This window comes from Zosterops lateralis, assembly GCF_965231275.1.
Source record: "Zosterops lateralis genome assembly, chromosome: 3".
Lineage (NCBI taxonomy): Eukaryota > Metazoa > Chordata > Aves > Passeriformes > Zosteropidae > Zosterops > Zosterops lateralis.
Window position 1 is genome coordinate 22,328,862 of NC_139764.1, and position 23,679 is coordinate 22,352,540.

General features: G+C 37.0%; 1 protein-coding gene across 4 annotated transcripts in view; it reads right to left on the minus strand.

Annotated features, from left to right (window-relative positions):
* Positions 1–23,679, minus strand: part of CDC42BPA (CDC42 binding protein kinase alpha) — a 181,482-nt gene that overhangs the window by 23,729 nt on the left and 134,074 nt on the right. For 3 of the 4 annotated variants that reach the window (XM_083856233.1, XM_083856235.1, XM_083856234.1), the window contains 13 exons: positions 23,046–23,151; positions 22,315–22,463; positions 21,095–21,186; positions 18,426–18,502; positions 10,023–10,142; positions 9,261–9,341; positions 7,109–7,214; positions 6,226–6,362; positions 5,439–5,578; positions 4,512–4,593; positions 3,150–3,366; positions 2,303–2,365; positions 846–1,439 (listed from right to left, as the gene is read on the minus strand). In XM_083856233.1, the coding sequence (XP_083712359.1) occupies positions 846–1,439; positions 2,303–2,365; positions 3,150–3,366; positions 4,512–4,593; positions 5,439–5,578; positions 6,226–6,362; positions 7,109–7,214; positions 9,261–9,341; positions 10,023–10,142; positions 18,426–18,502; positions 21,095–21,186; positions 22,315–22,463; positions 23,046–23,151 (1,964 nt within the window). Of the gene's footprint in view, positions 1–845; positions 1,440–2,302; positions 2,366–3,149; positions 3,367–4,511; positions 4,594–5,438; positions 5,579–6,225; positions 6,363–7,108; positions 7,215–9,260; positions 9,342–10,022; positions 10,143–13,311; positions 13,351–17,231; positions 17,280–18,425; positions 18,503–21,094; positions 21,187–22,314; positions 22,464–23,045; positions 23,152–23,679 lie in introns of all 4 variants that reach the window. The other variant, XM_083856236.1, reaches the window with a different exon arrangement.

Consider the following 23,679-nt stretch of genomic DNA (forward strand, 5'->3'; position numbering starts at 1 on the left):
TGCAGATTTGGCTAATCTTTATCTGTGCTCACAAAGACTTTAAAAAGAAGACGAAGATAGACATTCAGGTTTGTTGTTGGTTTTGTTTTTTTTTCCCTTAAAACTGTCACAGAAATAAAGCCCCAGCTTTGAAATAAGGTGCAATAAATGCTTAACAGACCTTGGAGAAAATGAAAATCTTGAAATATTACAGTGTTTTTCCATAAGGTTATGAAATATAGTTTTTATATTGCCTGCTAGGCATTGTGTTTTGGAAGGGAAGAGAGAGACAGAAGGGAAACTTAGAAAGTGACTTTTTGAAAAAGTAGAGAGGAGATGAATAAGAAGGTTGTCAACAAAAACTGCTGAAGAAGAAAAATGAAAAAATAAAGAAAGAAAAGCCAGACTAGTAAGTAGGAACAAATACCATTAGAGAAAAGCAAGTCAAACTACCAGATCCTGATGACACTGTGCATGAAGGAAGCTGGAACCACAATGCTGAGCCAAAGTACAATCACATTCCAAGACTTTAAATAACAGAAGTCCAGCGTTGGTGGCAGCAAATACATAAAGCTCCCATTAGCCTCTGTTGAACCTGAAGCTTTTGGCTGTTTTAGAGTTAGAAATCCTGACTCATGATTCCTCTTTGTGTTCCAGCAAGTATAGATCAGTGCCAGAGTTGTTGAAACTAGCATAAATGAGGATTAAACCCTCTGACTAGATTAAAAATGGTGACAGGGGGCAAGAGCTTTCATTAAGCTGTCAGGTAATTAGCCCTGAACTTCACCTCCTGTGGATATCAATACAAGCAGAGATCATTTAGTGGACAGCACCAAAGACACACAGACACAAAGAGCACAACTCACAGCAAGAAGATGGAGTTGCAGGCCACATCAACTCTTGCTGCCTGGATCTTCGGCCCTGGCAGTCGACGTAAACCCCGACGCTGCTAAAACACAGCAGGTATTCTTTATTTGAGATCTCGACTGCACAGATGGCATCAGTTGGCTGCTGTGAGATAAATGAGAGCGTGTGGTCGTCTGGATGGAGCAGGCTGTACGGGCTGCCCTCTCCATGGAGGGGGTATTTTAGGAAACCTGACTGGTAGCCTACACAGAGACGGTCACTGAAGATCGACATCCACTGCACATTCCCCTGCACCTGGATCTCCTTGATCTTTTTGTGGCGTGTCTTACTCTGATTCAGTTCGTAACAGAGCACCTGCCTCTTCATGGCTACACACAGGCAGGTGAGAGCTCCGTGGCGCACGTGTCCAGAAACTATTGACTGGCAGCCTTTGGTCTCTGCCAGCTTATAGAACTCAGTCTCCCTCCCATCCAGGGCAGCCATGGGGAAGAGCCGCACGTGACGGTTCCGTCCTGAGATTACCGCAATGAGCTGCTCGCTCGGGATGAGCTCAATCTGATGAACCTTCTTATTGTCACCAACACGGATGATCTCTGAAACAAAAATCAAAACAATCCCCCCACAAATTCAAGTAAGTAACAGTGAAGTGTGAATTGATTGTAACATGTATCTGTAAAGATGATCTAGGAAAGAAACCCAAGAAATCCCTTTTATTGCTTCCCTGCAATATTAAAAAGCACAGAATCAAAACTAGTATTTTAGTAACACCCTATGTGGCAATTCTGGCTAAACCTTTGGCTTTTCCTCATCAGAAACGGGAGGAGCAGATCTGACCCAGTAACAACCGTATTATTTCAGTATTCATTTCAAAAAGAGTTTATAGCAAAAAACTACTGAATAAAGGAAAAGCCTCAGAGCTGAAACATACAATTAAACATGTCATTTGTTGAGTTAACTTGGGCAATCTGTTATTACATGTTGCAGTACTGCACAGAAGTTTTCATTTCCAGCACCAAGAAGGAGGTTATACAAAGAATTAGGCCAGGATTGTTGCTGAGATGCACAGCAGGAAATTCAAATGAGGGAGCTTCCTACTGAACATACAAAGGAATGTTTCACTGTGAGAGTAATTTGCAACAGGCAGTCCAGAGAGATCATGTAACCTGTTTCCTTGGGGATTTTCAACGCCCAACTGAATAAAGCCCTGAGCAATCTGGTCTGAAATCAGTATTGAGCCAGTTCCCAATTGGAAAAACCCTTCAACTGCATTCAAAAAGCTGTATTTTTGTTACTGGAAAGGATACCCAAACCAGAAAGCACAGAGAACACCTTCTGGTGTCTCATGGAGCTGTCCAGTTGATAATGTAGTAAATCACAAAAAAAGAAATCAGGAGATACTGAATAAGAAAAAGATGATTTAGTATTAGGAAATTATTATCAGTTCCTAGTTTCTTACCATCTTTGGTGACATGCACAACAAACAACCCTTCTTCATTCCCCAGAGCTATCCTTTCGTGGTCTATGACATTAAGGAAAAAAAAAAGGTTATTTTTCTTTGGAAGTACTTTATCACTTATACAATACTGATAATTCTCATTAACAGAGACAGTTTTTATAATATATTGAAATAATTGTATATAAAGCCAAACCTAATATATTAATGTATTTTAAAAAATTGGCAACCTCCTCAAACCTTTCAAATTTCTGAAAAAATAAGTCTTTTCCCATTTCTCCTGTTAGCTAACGTAACAGCTAGAATCAGAATTTTTAACAAACTGTTCAGAGAACTTAAGTCTAACACCAGCTTTTAAGTAACTATAATATTATATTGAAATAATTTAAATAATCAGCATTTAACATAATTTATGCACTAGTATTTGAAATGCCTAAATTCAATCTCTGATCTTACATTTTCTCTGTGGTCCCACCAGCAGATTTTAAAATGAGTGATTTACACCCACTCTACAATGCTAATTTTGCCCAGTTAGGGAATTCTGTTTACAAAGTAAATAAAGAGACATGTCCAATTCTCAGTTAAAATTATTCATAATTATGAATATGGGTGAATTATTTTTGATTATAAATATGGGTGAATAGAGGGAATACTCTTAAAGATCTGTCCAAAGTGCTGGGTACTAACCTGCACTTTTCTCTTAGGCCCATACACATTTCCATATGGGATAAAACCACTACATATTAGTCTCTATTCAGTAGATAACCATCTAACACATATTTTTCCTAAAAAATTCATGCTTTTTAGCATACCCCTTTTCCTTAGAGCTTTCTTCTTAATAGTTTCATACCTATGATTGCTGCTGACTGTGTTGTTTTGATGAGGGGCAAGGTGCTGTCATAAGCTTCTTTGGGAACATAGACCGAGCGGTCTTTGAGCTTGTTCTTCTTCAAGATCCTATGCAACTCATTCAGCATGCCCACCCACTTGCTTTTCTCATTCTCACCATCTGCTAGAATCAGGATTGAACACTTGTTGCTGGATGCAGAGAGCTGTGAGGCTGTAACCTGCAAAAAAATTAAAACATAGTTTTAAGTCATCAGAGATAATTTCCTTATGACCGTTTTTACCAGGGAAATCAGATGGCTGTAAGTGCCCTTTTAATTAATTAGCTGTCTGAATTAAGGAAGTAAAAATTTCTCTTCAGTTAACAGAAAACACTTTTATCTAAATCAAGAAGCCAGAGAAGAAACCAGATGCAAATATCTCAAAGAACAGAAAAAAATGTTGGCTTTATTTTAAATGCATTTGTATTTATTTTATAATTCACGAATGTCTGCTCTAAACAAGGTAGTCAATTGTTTCTCACAATAACTATATAACAAAAAGCATTTTTAATAAAGCTTTCTGTATTTTTAAGAGCTATAAATTTGATTAATAATTTAATGCAATAAGGAATGTTTTTTATTGAAAGAATGCTCTGTGATCCTTTTCATGCATTTGATACAGCTATTATAGATAAAATGGAAAGCCTCTTTTGTAGGTTTTATCTCCTCTCAGCACATTGAGTAAAGAACAGTCTAAAAACAAGAAGTGAAATACAAAGGCCCAGTAAAGAAATGATAGAGGAATTGATAAGACATCAAGGAGATTTCACTGAGGTCAAAGCTTTAATATCTAATAAAAATAAGAATATTAGAATAAGCCAATGATGGCAAAATCCTGATACCAGATACTAGACAGAAATTTTGATTAGCATTTTGCACTAAATTTCTATACTGACTATCTGATAAACGTGAGTTTTCGGACATCCAGTGAATAAAAAAAAGGTATATAAAATAAAGACTTCAGCAATAACCCAGTCAGTTAAATTGAGAAGCAGAGGGCAACCTGAGGAAACGAAAATGTACAAGGTCATGATTAACAGAAGAATTTCAAATGACTAAGAATAAGTACAGGAAAATACATCTTATTGTGAAGATTAAAAAATACAACCCACATGGAGATGAATGCCTGTCTAGATGTACCAGTGCTATTTTTACCACAGAAATGATATATGTACAGATCTTTGCATTGCTGCTGCCATGGATACCACATGGGCAGAACCTGCCAAGGAAATAAAATACTGGCAAGCTGTCAGTGAATGCACACCACACATCACCCTGTGAAACCCTGCCTGTCTGGGTTAGTAGGGTCAGGATGTAATACTTACCCTAAAGATACAGGGGATGTCTTTCCGATTTGCATGGATGACATCTGAGGCCAAGACAGAACTCACTGAGAATTCTTCATCCCTTATGGAGACCATAAACATATTTGGAAAAGAGTTAATGAGCAAAATCTGTATGCTTGGATTTTACTTTTCCAACAGCCTTGTTTAGCCAATTAGTGAAGGACATAACAAGTCAGCACTGAGATCTGATTTTTAAAATTATCCTTTTATCTGTATCTGCTGATAAAACTCACAAATGCAATGTTGCATAATTAATTCCTGGTAAATGCTGATGGAGATAAATCTATTCAGATATTCTGTAACCATTTCTAATCTGTACAAATTAAAACCTTTAAAGAAAAAAGTCCAACTTAAAAAATAAGTGGAACAAAGAACACCTCTCCAACTCTCATAAAAATCCAAACTCACCTAGAAGCCATAACCTACAGCAGTTTGGGACTTCCTCAATGAACTAACTCAGATGAGCTTTACTTAGTTGCTATGTTAAATATTCTCAGCCTTCAGTAAGGCTGGTAGTATTTCAGTAATACTGAAGACAGTGGCGACAAACTATTCTGCCCTTCTCAAGCAAAAATTGTAATACATTCACCCTATAACCAAGTTTTATGTCTTTCAAAATGATGTTATTTTTAATTCTTTATTTATTCCAGTTCTTCTACGCAGCTGAACAGATGCTCTTTGCAAGTTTAAACATCCACATAAGAACAAACAAGTGTAGTTCAGGTTAACTCTAAATAACTGCTAACTGCTGTTTTATTTTTTATCCCAGAAAATTAGTGCCTTTCTACATGGATTACAGGGTTTCATAAAAGCCCTGGAGCTTGCTTACTGATTTGACAAAAAGGAAAAGCAGAACAAAACCTCCCAGTGCCTCTGCAAAGCTCCCACCAGCAGTGAACAGCTTACCTCATATCTATGACCTGACTCACTACCACGCTGGGCTGAGATGCTTTTCCTTCTGCTACATCATACAGGAAGAGTTTAAAATCACAGATCACTGCCAGAGCTCTCTGCCAACCTTTCTTTACTCCAGCTGGCTTTGGGACCTTCAGAAAAATAAATTCTGATCAATTCTCTAAGTTTAGATGCAATCAAAAAATCAAACAGCACAAAAATCAGTTTGCTCATCTGGGATGGAAAGTTTTAATTCACTAGTGATATTAAGCAACATAAACAAGAGCCCAGGAGCAGTAAGACCAACAAATACAGACAAACAGACAACATACTGTTTAATAAACTAATAGCATCACAGATCTTTTTTTTCTCATTTCACAAATTCATTCAGAGCTATATTAACAAATACGGAGAAAGAAACCTGTCTCTAGTTGGTCACAGAATTATGTTGAGTAAATCTTGTTGAGTAAATCTTTTAATGTTTCTATGCAAATATCCACACCAGTGACCACAGACAGTACTAGCATAAAGACTCAAGAACTCAGAGGGCCTGGAAGATGATCTGATCTCTAGAGATGGAACTGTTTAAAACCAAGCCAAAGCACACTGACCAACTGAGATGGAGAGAGGATCACTGCTGACAATGCTAACAACTGCTTTGTGAAAATTTAAGTCTTAGTTTCCAAACTGGTGCCCTAAGATGCAATTGAATCTATCCTCCCAATATTCAAAGTAATACCAGTTCTGGAAAACAACACATTTAATGTAAGTGCCCCAAATGCAGCTACTTAATACTTACTCGGACATGTCCTTCATAAGCTGTTCCTATGCCTTTCTGGGGATCTATTCCCAAAGGTCCCTTAGTCTGCTCAGGAGGAATGGGACATACTGCAGGAGCCTTGTCTGCACAGGTCACATGGCAAGAGAACCCACACACTTGTGAAGAGGAGAAGAAACAAGAAGATTTGATGGTTATTCCTTGCACAATGAAAAGTTGTGATAATGATGATGAGATTTACAAAGAAATCCCCTTTCTTTTTTTGAGTGGCATCTGAATAATCTCACTGAACTTTGCTACAGACAGAAATAAAAGCCTGCACATAGCAGCAGTTCATGCTTTTATCTGCTCTAATTCATGAATTTCTCTTTTTCAGATAAGTTTTATGCATACACCTGGTTTTATCCAGAAAAGAAAGAGCCTAATCTCTATGATGTCTCTTAGGCCCAACTCTGCTGGTAAATAAAAAACTGGAACATCCTGTTAATAATAAGCATCATTCTGCATACATAGAAACAAGAATAACTGCCATTCAGAACCAATTTTGCTTCTTTCTGGAATAAGTCAGAATAGATGTCTTAAATTTTGCCCTGCAACATAAAGCAAAGCTGCTGTCAGTATACTTGACCATTCACTGTGGCCCCTTATTGCTATTTTGAGTAAACTGAACTAAGCTCTTCTATCAACAACTGGAATAAGATAGATAGTGTCCCCAGATAACTGGGCAATCTGTTATGTATGTTCAAAATGTTTGGCTTCTACTGTTAAAAGACTGAAGCATGAGAATCTACTGTTATTCAAAACATAAGCAGAAGACTCCTGCATCACCACACTACATTTTCTGTACCATCTGCATCTGTAAGAACTTCAGGTCACACTTGTTTGTGCTCTCCCACATGCTTACCTTCACAAGTACAGCCCTGTCGTATCAGACCAACCATCAGGGATGTGCACTGATTGCATTTTGTTGGTGTGTTAAATGATTTCACTACAAACTGGTGAGCTTTAGGCTGTGAAGCGAGCAGACAAGGATGTTACCACCTGTAATACTTCTCAAGTACAGTTATTTCTTTCACAGACAAGAGGGCATAAATGCATTTAATAAGGCAGCTAGTTTGTGTTTGCTGAAATGAGATCTGAACTGAAAAAAAATTCCTTATCACAGTGCTTGCTGTTGATAATTTAAAGCACCTTCTGTAAACAAAGCCATGGAAACTGGACCCTGTCTCAGAACATGAGGTGGCTTCCACTGCAGATAGGAAGGCTGCCAAAACGATTGTGTTACACTTTAGAAGTTGAATGTGTATAAGCATGTGCTCAGTGGGCACCTGATTGTCAGCCCAGGTCAACCCATAACAGTATTTTCTAAGCTGCAAATTCATTGCTCCTCTGTCAGGGGTATTGCCTTAGCTAAAAGAAAAACAGCAGACTTTTTCAAAATTTTAAATTTTATGCCAGAAAGCCCTGACAGAGCCCCCTTTTATGGTGTTTAGCAGAGGAATTCAGAACATCCAGTCTAAAGGCGAGAGCTGAAGTTGATAGATGAAATTGATTTTCAAAGGGTTTCTCTTCCTGTTATTCCTTGGGAACACAGAGTACATGAGTAAGTGGTTTCATTCTCTCCCTCATCTCAAGGATGGCCGTGCTGATGCTGTTCTATAGAGGCTAAATGCCTACGTAATGTGGCAGGATGATTCACAGATGGCCTTATTTAAAATCCAGGAAGCTGCTCTGCTTTTCTATAAAAACTCCCAGTGAAGTAACTACTGGGGAGAAAGGCCAGAGCCTAGGGTGAATGCAAAGACTGTCCAAAAAAACCTGATCATGTACGTGATCTGAAACAAGACAATTTTACAGACTCCTTTGGAGAGTAGGTATGTTAAAATTTTACTCACTTTCCTGTTTTTCAGAGCATAAGATATCACAGCTAAGGGCTCACACTCATCCATATTTAATGACAGCTTTACTGTGACAATGTCAGCTTTCTGTCTACACAGTGTTCTGAGTCTTGCAGGGAAACAACATCCAGCTTTAAACACTGATGCAATCAAAAAGTAAGAAGGTTCTTTAGGGGACACAATAAATTATAAAGCAAGTCATTACTTACAGAGCAAAATGTTTGCAAAAATTAAATTATGTGCACAGTAAACTCCATTTCACATGATTCCAAGTGCACTTACAGTATTTTTTTAATTCATCTACTAAGATGCTGCCAACAGAACACTGTCTGCTCAAAATTTCTAGCTCTCTTTTACACAAATGAATCTTCTGTTACTTTGCAATTTATTGCAGCAGAGAAACAGATCTAGTAGAAAGGCTTATTTATTTCATTTTAAGTTGCAAGAAAAACTGTAATTTTTAAATATACAGGAGATTCCTAAACCACTTTTCATTTTCAAAATTTTCAGAAGAAATTTTTTCCTTTAATAGCTTGTATTTATTCTTCATTTATTTGAGTAGACATAATCAACTGGGAATTACCATATGCTGGCTTATTTGGCAACAGCAAAATGGTTTCAACAAGTGATGGAAAACCAGTATTTACGCAGGTAAAAGGCAAAAGACAAAGGAACTGGAAATCTATTTCTGTAGTGCTCACTCTACACTGCTTAAAACCAGGCAATTCTGTGGTTTCATTTTTAGGGCTACTCTTTGCCTTTGCTCAAGAATAAGTATCTAATTAGCATACAGACATGATAGTCTGAGACTTTCTTGTATGCAAAGAGTAGAGAGGCATGTTGGTCAGACACATGTCAGAAAACACTCATTTCCTGGGACAGCACTTTCCCTTCTCCATATTCTGGCTCATTTACCCCTTTCTAATATCCAAACTACTATTTTTCCTACAATCAAGTACCTGTGGAATTCCTAGTGCAGCTTGTCACACTCCATAATGTAAGAACCAAGGGTTTTCAATTTTAGAGAGCAACCCAGCTTGCACATGAACGTCCCTTCTAAGCAGTTCTGGTGAGATCAGTGTGATAACCAGTTCTCCTGAAGCTGTAGCCCAGGAGTGACACATTGCCCTTGCTCCACAAAAATGCTTGACAGGATACCTTTGGTGCAGAGAGTCCCGAGCCAATATACGCTGTCCTCATGGTCGGTGTGTGAATTGATCGGGGAGGATGATCTGTAACCTGGACAGAGTCCCCAAAGGATCAATCAGACATCAAGAACACACTATCAAAGTAAGCCTGGATAAAGGAAGAAGAGTATGTTGTCCCACCCACCCCATCTCCCAGCATCCAAACCATGAAACCAATTGATTAATGCAGGACTCAGAAAAACAAATCTTATTTCTCAGCAAGATTCATCTCCTAAATGTCAAAACCAACTACACATTAAACAACTGATTGGATATTTTCTAATATAAAATAACCAGAAAATTATTTCTTTAGCAGGGAAAGAGGATAATTATTATAGTTGCAGTCTGGCTAACATTTAGTAATAACAACACTTCCAGCAGGGCTTTAAAGTGTGTTTTTACTAACTACATTATAACATAATCTTTGTGCCAACGGTTCTTACATATTCATGACTGAGGATATGTTATGAAGAGAGATCGTAACTAATAATTGATTCATAGTTCCCATCCCTACTCAATTAACCATATGTGAAAGGAAATACAACATTCCCCAAAACACAGTTCATCACTAGTGCAGAATGCTATTACAAACTTCCTAAAGAGTTTTGCTGCAGAAGAATGAGCTTCCCCCTAAACAAAAGATGTGCAGTAGTAATCTTTATACACACGAAACTGTTACTCCTTAAAAAATGAAAAATTAAAAAAAGACAAATATCTTTAAACACTGAAGTACCTCAATTGGTTCAATCTCACTGGCTGTAGAAGGAGACCTTGATCTTGAATGGAGGTGAGACTTGCTATCTTCATCCCGTGATGGAGTATTAGACAATGTAAAATTCTCAACTGAATCAATCTAGAAGAACAATTCAAGAGAGAAAGAAAGAAAACAAAACAAAACAAAACAAAAAAAAAAGAACAACCAAAGAAAGAAATCAAAGATATCGTTAAAAAAGAATTCTCAACTCTTATCAAAATAAGATATGGGAGCAGTAGAATTCCTAAGAGAGAACTGAGAGGATAAAAATTCAATTTTAAGCAACTTCCTAATTAAAAGCAACAAAATGGAATGAAAATTGTTGCATGTAAACACGCCAAGGCTTCTGCTGAGAGGTGAGCACATGCATAAGAGCTGCTAGTTCAGGGCCCTGATAACCACTTGAAGACACTTGTAATGCTGCATTTTTCATGGGTGAATATTTTCTAAACGCTACTGAGTTTTGTCCACTGGTAGCAGGGATTTGTTACAAGTGAATTTCCACATAGGCCCCATGTAAATTCCTGTAAACATATTCAGGAGAAAACAAGGAGAAAAGGCAGAGCGGTGTATATGCTGATAGCTATATTCACAGAGAATTGAGGGGTTTTGCACCCCATTTGAACTACAGAAACATCCTTACCAGGAACACAGTTTCTTCTGGGTAATATTTTCCTAGTCTTTGATAAGTAGAATGAAACTAAGCCCAACACAGAGCTATACTGAACAAGGCACATAGGTACAAACAGGTATCCTGGGTAACAAGTCATCTTTTGTTAATACAGCTGAAAAAATCAGGATTCTTCCTTGAAAACAAGACATCTCCACAAAGTTTTCTATGTAAAACTATATTAGAAAAAAAAAAAAAAGAAGAAAAGGTGAAAGTGCTTTTTCCCAGTAATTAAAAAAAGTAAAAGCTGCAGGCCTGCAGAAGGCTCCATGGCATGCCTTGATTTTCTGGAGCAATGCTGTCATCAATTCTCCATTGCCAATGATTTGCCTAGCTTGCAGACAAACTAAAATATGCAGCCATGTTTACAGAAAGCATTTAAACATTCCAGTGTTTCTCATCTCATTTGCCACTGACAATACTAAGAATTCCACAAACTTTACTGCTTTTTGGGAATCAATTACATTGCCAAGCCAATTTTATACATGCACATACAGTCCTGTTCTTCAGGAGCTCAGTCACGGTAGCGAACAGGTGCAGTTGGTAATTTTATATATATTTTTTTTAAAAATAGTGAGTTACGTTTGATGGCTTCTAGTTTTCCCATACCCTTCCAAAAAAATTATCTGGTAGCAAATGGTCATCAGTTTAATCAACTTAGGCATATTACTGTGCCTGCAAGCATTTCTGAAATGAAAATTGGATATTCTCACACTGGGATACACCTGTTTACTACACATATATCATGTGTTTCAAGCATTGAGGCAAAAAGTAGCAGTAAAGCAAACATTTTGTGCTCAGATTTATCAGGAACAAATAATAACTGAAAGCTTTACCCAGTATTAGAAACACTGATGTCTTAAGTAGTACATCCCCAAATGCAACACGTTTCAATTATTTTCAACTTCTTTTTAATCCACTCTAAAGATGTGATAACTTGGAGTCCACCCAAAGACTGTTTAACCTTCAACAATTCTACCTCCTCCTTAAAAATGTTACTAAAAAATAACCCCAATGAGTAACTACAGGCAATTTTTTTCATAGCAAGAAACAGACACTCATTTTCTCCTACAAGTTAAACTCAGAGATCTAATCTATCATTTCATAAATGTTTCCAGACACTCCAAGGGCTTTCCCTTTCAAAGCAGCATCTGCATACCAAAGAATTTTCATGATGTCTATGAAAAAATGTAGTACAAGCCTGATATCAATGCTGGATCCTTTCTGGAATGTGCTACAAAGCCTTTGTGGTTGAAGACAACTACTGGAACAGTAACAAATGAACTTTCACTTTACTTACAAACATAAAAAGCCCACAAAACACATAGAACCTGATCCACCACGGCAGAAGGGAATTTAATCACCACCTTCAGTGCAGAAACAAGGGCCTTAAGGTGTACTGCTGCACTGATCTTGGGTTCCTGGCTTTAATGAGAAGAACTAAGCACAAAAGCAACGTGACTCAACTATGGTCAACAGTTTATGAAGACCATGTTAGCACCTTTCAAACTGGTTTTAAACTAATCCACTGGACTACCCAAAGCAGATTTCACTATTTCCTACCAAACTGTAACAGCTTTGCTCTCTTCTGCAGGGCTCTGCAGGTCTGAGCTAAAGCTGGCCACTGTATAAACACATCTGGAGCAGAGAGATCTTCTGAACTGGAGGCATCACCAACAAAAACAACCAGTTATTGTAAGTTTGCCTGAGAGACTCAGCAGTGTGCTTGGAACTGCATGGGTAAGGACATCATTAGAGCTGTTGGGCATTACTACTTATTTATTGAACATTCCACAGAAATGCTTTGTATGCTTATTTGTCCCTTCCATCATATCTGTATAAAAGAAACAAAACTGGCAGAATGAAATTAAAGTGGACATAGCATAACTGGTAGGTATTGATCCTCACTGAGTCTGCTTTCATAATGTGTAAACACATCTTTAAAAGCCCACCTCGATTTTTGAAACACCATAGACTTTTCCAGCTTAACCAGCTACAACACAACCATCTCTGTTTTCTATGTATGAATTTTTCCTATCCTCCTCGATGCTCCATTTACTCAATTCCCCACTTCATGTTTATTTATCCTCATATTGTGATATTTTATATTATTTGCTGTGACATGCCTCCCAAATGCCAAACTTTGACCTTCTATGGGCAATTCCCATGACTTAACACATGCCCTCTACTAAGGGCAAGGAAACAAACAGGCCCTCATTTGATGTTTGCTCATCTTCCCAGCCTGCATCTGCCTGATCAGATTCCACAAAGAACTTTCACATTAAAATGAAGAAGTACCCAAGGCATCCTCTCCAGTTTCAGAGATATTCTGCTCACAGGGTTAATTGAAATGAGAAAGCACCAAAGCATCTTCTCCAGTTACTGCGATATTCTGCTCATAGGATTTCCAAATGAAATAGTCCAAAAGCTTTGAGCCCATGGCTGTAAAAACAACAAAAAGCACAGCAGCAGCAGCAAACAGCAGCAGCAGCAGCACAAGACATGCAGTGAGGTAAATACACAATCCATACATTAAACATAGGCATGGACACAACAGACAAAAAATAAAGGGCCACATAGAGTAAGACAGCCTCTTACACGTCTGCCTTTGTTAGCTGGAATACAGGAAGGAGAGCGCTTTAACAAAGAAAGGAGGAGAATATGTTACAAAACCAAACAGTGACACATACATCACCTCAGAATTCCTCACTGTATCTCCAGAGGTATTGTTTAGACACACACAATCATGTTTATTGTTACAAATATCTTAAAAACAAGCTATTCTGGGCCCACAAGAAGGAAGAAACATTTAAAAAAAAAAAAACCAAAAAAAACACAAACAAACAAAAAACCAGCTATTCCAAGTCCATAGTCTTACACTGTACAATAGCAGAAAAACTGGAGACAACACTGCACCATTAATTTGCAGTTGGCATCTCTGCTCTGAACAAGATGAATGAAGTCATCTATTGGAGGCACAATATGTCCAATTTAAAGTATTGTTGTGAACCAGATTTATTCAACTTTATTATGAAAGTGCAGGTAAAGTCAAGGCCCTCACCACACTCTACTATGACTTATTCTGTTCAATACTAAGAATTCAGAACACCATTTATTCTGTGGCTACTTACAGAGTTCAGATTTGTTTAGTCTAGCCAAAGCCCATGGGGACTGCATGTGAGGACAGACTGCAGGAGGACTTAAGAAATCTATTTCTAATTTCTGATGTGCTAACAACAAGGCAAAAAAATAGTATTTTTGACTGTGTGGGAAAAAGAATTTTTTCAAGGGAAAATGGGATTCCATTTTATTGTTATGAAATAATAACAAACTCATCCTTAAACAGAACCTGTTAATTGTTTCTCATAGCTAGTGAGATACAAAGATCCACCCGGCAAAGAAACAGAACCCAACACTTCCACTGTCAGACACTTCTAGTGAACACAGGAGACAACACCTAGACAGTGTTACTGAGACAGCCTGCAACAGACAGGAGAAACAGTAGCAAGGGTTTAGTCTCTTAAAATCACTGGGGGTGACTTCCCTCCCCACCAAGACTGGAATTCAGGGACTGCAAACAAAGTCCTGCTCCCCTGTGTGCAGAGGACATACAAGGATTATTTCTGAACACGTGGGCTGTCATAGCTATGAGGATTTAGGCACCAGTTCTGCCAACCTGACTCAGCATCTTTTCAAGACAGGAACCAACAGCAAGTGCTACTCATCTGAGTAGTGAGCTACCACTTTCTCCTCAGCATCTGCAGGCTACAGAGGCAGCAGGACATCTATTTTTCTTTCTCTCTAGCAGAAATTGCAAAACTACTGTTTTCCTCATTGGAAAAATTAGAATTAACTCCAGTCATTCAGAGAGTGCTATAAATAGTTATGCTATTTGGATGGTAGACAGACAAGACATACCCACCCTAGGAAACCCAGCGTTGTGTGCACATCTGCATGCTAAACAGACATCAGAGATCCTGCAAGGAATGCCTTGCAACTGCATCTGCACATTATTTTACACGCTCTCTGTCCTTCCTTAATGAGGCACAGAGTCTGGAGAAACAAGCCAAACCATTAGAAATATTTACTTGGGGTTCTTGATTACAAGAGAGGCTTACCTAAACCCCATGCAATATTACAGCACTGCATGAGCCTGACCTGAGGATTTCTAATTCTTCCTTGGTCTTAATATAAAGAACCCAATGAACCCTCAAACTTCTGAGGTTTGACTGAAAAGTTAATTCTTCTGGAGATGCTGGAAGAAATGCTGCCCTTCAAGGTAACTGCTGCCAATAAGAGTCATTGGGAAAGGAATGGAGGTCACATCCAGTGCGCAAGGAGTTTTAATACCCTTATTTTAAGTCCATCTAATATATTGATACTAAACCAACTCAATGAGCTAAATCATAAATAACCATTCATTTAGATAATTCACACTATAAATTATGCTATGAATGAATCAAGTGATTGTCCAATAAATCAAAGATGCAGAACTGACTTTCACAACACAATGAATGACATTACTTTTCATCTACCAACACGGAGAACAGCTTTATCTCTCTTTCTAAAAAAGACAGAATGTCTTGTATTTTTCTGCAAGGTGCTCTTCCCATCTTTGAGCAGTCAACTCTTCTTTTTCTACAGTTTTGTCAGATGAGAGAGAATTCTGCCTTGGTGTCAGAGACATGAGCCCCTAGACACTCCAGAGATGCACTTTTGCTCAGTGCAACTGAGAAAAAACAACTCCTCTTGGACTCAAATTGAAGATAGAACAGGGGAAGTTTGAATCCATGTGCAGGCAGCTAACTACATGCAACAATATAAATATTAATACCTGAAACTTTACCCAAGACTAAAAGGTGAGTATCTCAAAGATCTGATCAAGGTGGACCAATCAAGAAGAATGGCTATTAAAGGATGTGTGCCAGCAGTTGAAAATTACTCACTTGCATAAAGAAAAAAAAAAAAATTATCAAAATGCTTGTGGAAAAAAATGCTGCCTTTTTTTTTTTTTTAAAAAAAAAAACAACCAAAACAAACCACATCAAAAACCAAGCAACAATAAATACAGAATAAAGTACTTAAGTTTTCAAAATTAACTAGACAGCAACCAGGAAAATATCCATGTCTGAAGCTTTCCCATACAAAATAGAACATTATCAGCAACTGCCAATATGTCCTTTATTTCTCTTTTAATAGGTTTTAGGGGAATGTTTTAGATATTATAAATGATAAATTTCTGTTCAAGAACTTGATGATGCAAACTAAGAGTTCCTAATACTCAGGTAACACAGAACACATTTTCTTTAATCCAGATAAAGAAGATAAATATTATTTCTTTTTGTGGATTTACATGACAGGAAATGGTATATATTTTTTTTTTCTTTTCCTTCTTTTTTTTTTTGTGTGTTTGGGGAAGAAAATTCCAACAGCATCAGCAAGCCAGAAGCTTTCTGCGTGCCATACAAAAAAGCAGGTAAGTGCCTTCTACTATGACACCATAAATGAACCTTCATATTTTGTCTGGGGTATAAATCTGATTTACAGAGAAAACATCCAGAAGGAAAGCATTTTTTTCAGAGTACATAAAAGGAAATGAAAGCAGCAGAAAAGGCCTATATACCTCATCCCTTTTGCTACACCCTTCACAGCAGACATTTCTCAAACAATATTAATTTTATCTAATTTCAATGCTAATAAGATTACATTGTGTTAAACACGTATGTATAAATATGTGTGAATGTATGTATGTACAATATGTATAAACAGAACTACGAGCACAGACAGACACACACACACACACACACAACTATTCCTACATAGCTGTAATGGATGGGGCTCTATACACCTGGATTTCAAAAATTTTATTAATAATTACCTTTATAGGCCTACTATTTCAGTTTGGAAGAAATATAATGCAGTCAATTTTCAGCTTTTAGCTCAATTCCCTTAGTATGCAATTATCTAGTGGGAATATTTAAACAAAGTCCTGAAAGAAAACCTGCATCTCAATGGCAATAAAAAGTAGTAAGTTCATTTCAGTCATAATGAAAATGACTTCTCACAATGGAAGATAAAAAGGAGAAAATATTTCATTTGAGCAAACAGGAATTAACTGTCTGCAGGGGAAATAATTTAAGAGAAGTGATTAGAAAACTTATAGAAACAACTCATGATAAAGGAGTAAGATGAAGCAAAAGAATTAAACACATAAAAGTGCTGATGATTTTAGAGCTGTTTTTCACAGGCCAGATCAACAGACAAGGCCTAAAAGCAGCTTTTCCCCATCAGAAAAACTGTTTGCAATTATGAATTCTTCACCTGCACTTAAAGAAAAGCATTTATTTCAAAACAAAACACCTATCTGTATAAATAGGTGTAAGGGTGCTATTACAGAAATACTTTGTTCTCCACTGTACCTGAAAATTTTTTAAGTTGACTGCATTAATGTTTGAATATTCCAAATCAATCAACTGATCTGTTATTGAGGGATTTACTGGGGTGAAAGTCAGACTTACGTCATCCATAAAATCAATCAATGAGGATGAAGAGGAGGAAAAGGAATCCTATTTTAATGAAAACAGCAGTAAAAAAAAAGAGAGAGAGAGAGAAAGCAAAGGATGAAGAAAACTGTTCAGTATAAATAAAAGTGCAAAAATAAAGAACTGTAAACAACCAGTGGCAGTAATAGTTACCTCAGTCAGTTGTCATTAATTGCCTTTCACAGACAATTAATTAATGTACTATCTGTAAAGAAACCAGTGTTTTCCAGCATTTACTCAAAATGTATTACTGCTATACTCTCAACAGGATTCTTACACTGAAAGTAATTTACAAGATAAATTATTACAAAGGAACATTTAAAACTATGTTAATTGTGAGAACTTCAAGAAGAGAACAATGAATTAGTGAATACATAATGAAAAGAAAGAGAATTTTGGGACATACTAACAGCAGAGATTAAGCTCTTTCATAGCTAAATGTGATGATCCTGTACTTGCATCAGGAAAAAATGGGAAAACTAGATTACTGTCTAACTGTAAAGGTGGTGCCCTGTATCCTCTGAATTCAGTTTGACCAATATTTCACCTCAGCTGTTCAGAAAGATGATGCTTTGCTTACTGTTGATTAGGAAAGAAGATAATAAATGTACAGTATTGTTTCAATTTTCTCCTGCCAGGCTTTTTACCTATTCTGGTCTTTTGTCTAGAAGTGACAAAGGTATTAAACAGATTCATTTTTTAAATAAAAAGATCTGTGGAGAGGAGATGAATAGCAATTATCTGGATTTTACAGATCTGTGTAAAATGAACAGATGATGAACACAACCTAATAAACAGTAACAATGACATCATGGGATACAATCAAGGATGATTTAGTATTTTCTTGTTTTTAGCAAACCACTACCTGCATTACTTAGCATTTTTCTGAACACAAAGAAAAGTCATTTGAACAACTATGCTTCTCATGTTCACTGAAAAATCAGGCAAATTTCTGCATTCAAGATTTGAGAGAGAATTCACTGTGATTACAAGCATTCAAGAGAAGACAGTCAGCACTGTTAATGATAGACAATTTTCAGGTGTAATTATACACAAATATTATTGGTGCAATGCAATTAAAATACAGGAGCAAACTCTCAGCAAATATACACAGAACCTGCACACAACAGCAGTTCCAATGACTAACAAATAGAATAGCTGTGCACTTACTTCAAATTGATCCAGAGCAGAGGTAGGCGCATTCAAAAATGCCAAGAAAGAATTCTGTGAGTCTTGGTGCTTTACACCTAGAAAACAGCAGCAGGTTTTTAAGCTACAGAAAAAAATGACCTTCTCATGGAGGACCTTTGCCTTGCTGAATCAGAGTTTCGAGTGTCCACCTGAAACACCTACATGTTTTGAAATAAGTTGTACATTTGGTTTATTTTCCAGAGTAAACGATTTTTTAAATGGACAAGCACGTGTTTAAACAACCTTTCCCAAGCTAGGATGTGTGTGGTGTGAGTTCCATGTGGAAAACAAGCTCTGTGTCCATGTCTGTTATGCAGAGGGCACTGGTTTCTAAGGTGCTCGTGTCTATCTGCACCACACACTAATGCAGCAAGTGCCAGCCCTGCTCTGGTGACACCTGGGATGTCCCACCATGGCAGGACAGCTGGAGCCGACAAAAACACGGCATTTTCAAACAAGATGGGTTCCTTGAGCCATGCCCAGTGCCTGCCTGCCACCTCTCTCTGCTGAGTGCCCTGGGTGAACCTCCAGATGCTTTTGTCACACCACACCATTTAAGGGTGTGAGTCTCAGGCAGCAGAGCAGGAAGGCTGTATCCCTGGAGCTGCAGGGGCCGGCACACCAGCTCTTACTTTAACTTGCTCCACTTGGGTTTTTTTTGTTTTTTCTTCTTTTCTAATTCAAGTTGCTGTGTGGGTGTTTGTACTTCACAGCTGTGTATGAACTCTATTCTTCTCAATGCTATAAACACATTATGCACATACTTATATATATTTACTATGACCAGAGCCTGCGGGACTATGTGCATCTCAAAACAATGATGCTATCAGAAGTTACCTATTTCTTTTATAAAAGTCAGTGTCTTGCTCTAATTAGCATATCACCCTATATGTTCTAAATATAACCCACAGTGAATGAAGTCACAAAGAACACTTTCTTTCCTCTTTAAAATATAAATACACTGAAATCACAGTAAAATACTAAAACTGGATTTCAATTTACCGACAACTTTATGGAATACTCTCAGCAATATTTTTCCCACCTCCCTAAATTTCTGGAATATATTTAAAAACAGGAAAGGATTAAATGCTAATCTAAACAATCCCTTCCTAGAAATCAACTTCAACACATTGCAAGTTACTCTACCACTTCTAGAGTACCTTGACTACATTTAAATCTTCGATACAGTTAATAATTCAAACAGCAACAAATTTCTTCTTTTAAGAGAAATCCAAATCAAAGATGGTAACAATTTAGATTAAGTGTATTTCTATCAGACTATTAATCTAGATTTCTATCAGACTATTTGAATAATTGCACTAGACTATTACTGTTAATATAATTCTGTTAAGAAACATGACTAACGTTTCCTTGATCAGTACTTGGTTTTGCTTGCTTGTTTTCAGCAGAGCGCAAAGGTTTACTTTACCAAAACAATAAGGTTTTAAATGCTGGAAAAAATATAGGGTAAAATATTAATTATAAATTCATAACATTATTTAACACAAAGGAAGATTTCAGAAGTCAAGTAACCACACATAATAGTTAAGGAAGTTCAAGAACACATAAATGAAAACTAAACATGACAAAGTATTTTTGTCTTCAGGGAGTTGCTATCAAGAGCTTCTCTCCAAGCACATGGAGGAAGCATAGTCCTGGTATCAGTGCTAAGCATCAGGATGAGGCAGTATTAATTCCCTAAGTCTTATTTGCTAATTGGCCCCATTTTTAAATGTTCTGTATAGGTTTGAGTTATTTTTACCAGTCAATCAGCATGGGAGGCCTATATATAGGAGATGAATGTAAACTATAATACTTTATTGACTGGTCGGCCATTAAGTTGGAAAAGCTGAACAATATTTGACATCCCAATGCAGCAATTGTTGCCAGGGTATTTAAATTCTGGAGTTCACATAGTTCCCTACAGAAAATTAGGTAATTCCATTTGGTCTGAAAAAACACTTCTTCCCATGTGACTCATAAGACACAAATATTAGAGCTACTACAGAAACTGCAAAGAATCAGCCAAATCATTAATCAACTCTTAATGAATTTTTTTCATTGCAGAATTACCAAATAAGTCTCCTCTCCCAGAAACAATGCAAAATAGTGTTGGACAGATGCAGCAGTAATCCCAGAACATACTCTTAATACCACAGCAAAACACTCATGACCACACTGCTCACTGTGTGGCTGCAAAGCCTATCAATGAAGTTATCCCAGAAGCAAACAAATGCTATGAATTCCTCTGCAGTTGTTTACTCTCTGTGTAGACAGGTCCAAAACACTCAGGGATGAACAACACTATGATCAGGATTGATGTCCAAATACCTTCACCCATCATGAAGGAGAAAAGGGTAGAAATATAGCTATATTCTAACAGTCTTCTGGCAGTAAATCACCATAGACAGGCCAGATAAAAACAATGCAGTCTCAACTGAAATAATACCTTACTGGTTCAAAGGCACCAACAAAACTGAGGCGTATTACAAGTACTAGAACTGCAAATGCAACTACTGTGGGTACATCTTGACACACAAGTGTTGTGCTCACATGTTGCTACCATATTTTAGTTTCAAGGTGACACTTGATTGATAAGATGTACCCACAATGTGACACACTATCTACTTGGATATCAGTTGCCATACCCTTTTCTGATCTAAGCTCTTCTGTCTCCTTTTTCAGCCTTTCGATGTCTGCCAAAAGCTCCAGGTTCTTCTTCTCAGATTCTTGCAATTTACTTCAAAAGAACACAAAAAAATGCACATAAGTATTAAGAACTCAAGATACAAGTCACTCTCATTCTTGGTGTCTTCAAATGTCAGAATAAATCTACTGGCACCTGTTTAGTTTACAGAAAAAAAGCTATTTGTCTAATTAATAGGTTCCTGTTTTTCATGTTTCTAATTTCTAAGTAATTGCGTGAGCTTGTATCTTGTGAATGAGAAAAAAAGACTGTACATATTTTTATGTTTTAAGAAGTCCTGTTTTTCATTAAAATGTATTTGTTAATTAAATACCTCTGATATTAATATAGTCAGTTGAACTATTTTTTTCTCAGCTCCTTTACAGTAAGTTGTTTCAGTGCTTTCTGACTCACAGCTGAGAGGTAACACTACTCTGCACTTTGAGCACATTTCTCATTCTTGCCTGTCAAGGCAAACACTGGTTCTCCTGTTCTTACAGGATTTCCAACGGTGCCTGTTATCACATTACCTGCCCTGAAAAACATTCAAGGTAGGTGAACCAGATGTTCCCATTTTACAGATAACATACTTGAATCTCAGCTCTGTCCTGCTGCTTTCCTAAAGCCGCAAAACACACCAGTGCTCTGAAGCTAGAAATGGAATTACTTTCTACCAACCCCTGTTTCAGGCATTCACACAACTCAGAATAAATTCTGTTGTAGGGGTGGTGAGGTAGAAGTGAGAAAGAGAGAGGTCTAAGGAAGAAATAAAAGAATTCATAATAGTCCATTAACCATTATTACTTCTTACTGTGCTAATCAGTATGCAATAAATAATTTTAGTCAGCTAACCCAATTCAGCTATCAGCAGAATGGAAAAAATATATTCTAAGACACAAACCCAAACTATGGATTTGGATTTGTTATCGCAACTAGGAGAGATCATATTATTACAGAGAAAGTGTCCCCTCTGAAAGCCTTCAATATTTCAACTTTCCCCAGTAACTGTTCATCTGTTCAAACAATGAAGAGCGATGTTGAGTTTTTTTTCTCATCTGGGTATATGAAACTGGCATATCATTCATGATCAAATTTCCACAGACAAGGTAGATAAAATAATGACTTGATGACATTTCTTCGGAGGTATCAAAGCAAATTTGCATCAGAACAATTCAGTCTTACCACTCTGTAGAGATACAGGAAGCTTTGACTTTGTTCAGCTCATCTTGAATAGCCTGTTTGGCTCTGATTTCAGCATCCAGAGCAGACTGGAGCTCCAGCCTTGCAGACATATCCAGCTTTGCAAAGCGCCGCATCTTCCAGGGCATGTCCTAGGAAAGAATCAAAAAAGGGAGTAGAAAGAGTAAGAGGAAAGGAAGCTGAACATGAGCAATGTAACTAACTTCCAGAACTACATTTCTCAGTATATTATGCCCTTAATGCAGGAGTTCATTAATTCCAAAATAATCTAAAATTAAGAGTAGCATTAGTAGTAGTATTTCTGAATCCATATAACAAATTTTATGTTTTATGCTGATCTCAGAAGTAAAGATTTTGTGAAATCTGGTTTGATGTGCCTCAATTCAGATGACAGCTATGAAGGACAACCACACACCACAAGTGAAAGACTTGAATGTTTTCATGAACAAAAGCATGATTTCTTTCAACAAATTCATATATGATTATAAAGTAGATACTTCAACTATAACATAGATAAAATCACATTATAAAGATATTGGTATTTAACTAATTGATAAACAATAAATATGGTATTCAGTTATTCAGAAGCTCTAGGAAAGTTTAACTTACAATTAACATAGACTCTACAGACAGATTATTGCTGCAGCTGAAACTGCCAAAACAGTGGTTTTTTCAAACAAAAAACCTTCTGACATATGGAAAGAAAGTCTTACTGTAGCTCTTGCACCCAAACTGGAGTTCCTCAGGGCTTCCAGCTCTTCTGTCATTTTAGAGGCCAAGGCTTGAAGATAACCCCGAGCATCTTTTTCATCACTTACCCTAAATGATTACATAAGAAAAAATAAGGTGTTTTAACCAAAGAATCTAAAGAAAAAACAGAAGTCCCTCCAACAAGCCAACAACCAGAAAGAGATAAATATAGAATACAAAAGGAGTCATAAAACATAAGGATAAAAACAACAACCACAACAAAAGCCCAAATAGAAAACCACACAGAGTTTGGTTGTGGAGTTCCATTAAACAATATGCATCACTAAGACAAAGAATGAAAACTGAAGAACTACCTATCATTACCTATACCTGAAATTGAGACTGTGAGAAAAAAATCCTTCAACCTATATTTAGGGAGTAAATTAAGACAAAATTCACAACCAGTAATTAATGATTCAATTGTGCAGATAATACTGGAAGTCATGGTTAACTTTACTGTACCTATTGACTATGAGAACTAGCAGTTAAACAGTGATGTTACTTCAAGAAGTGCTAATTAAACAGGGAGAGTCTACTTTTAATGTTATTAAACAGCATAAGCCAGAAGAGGCTCTCTCATCCACCAAGCTTGTTTTC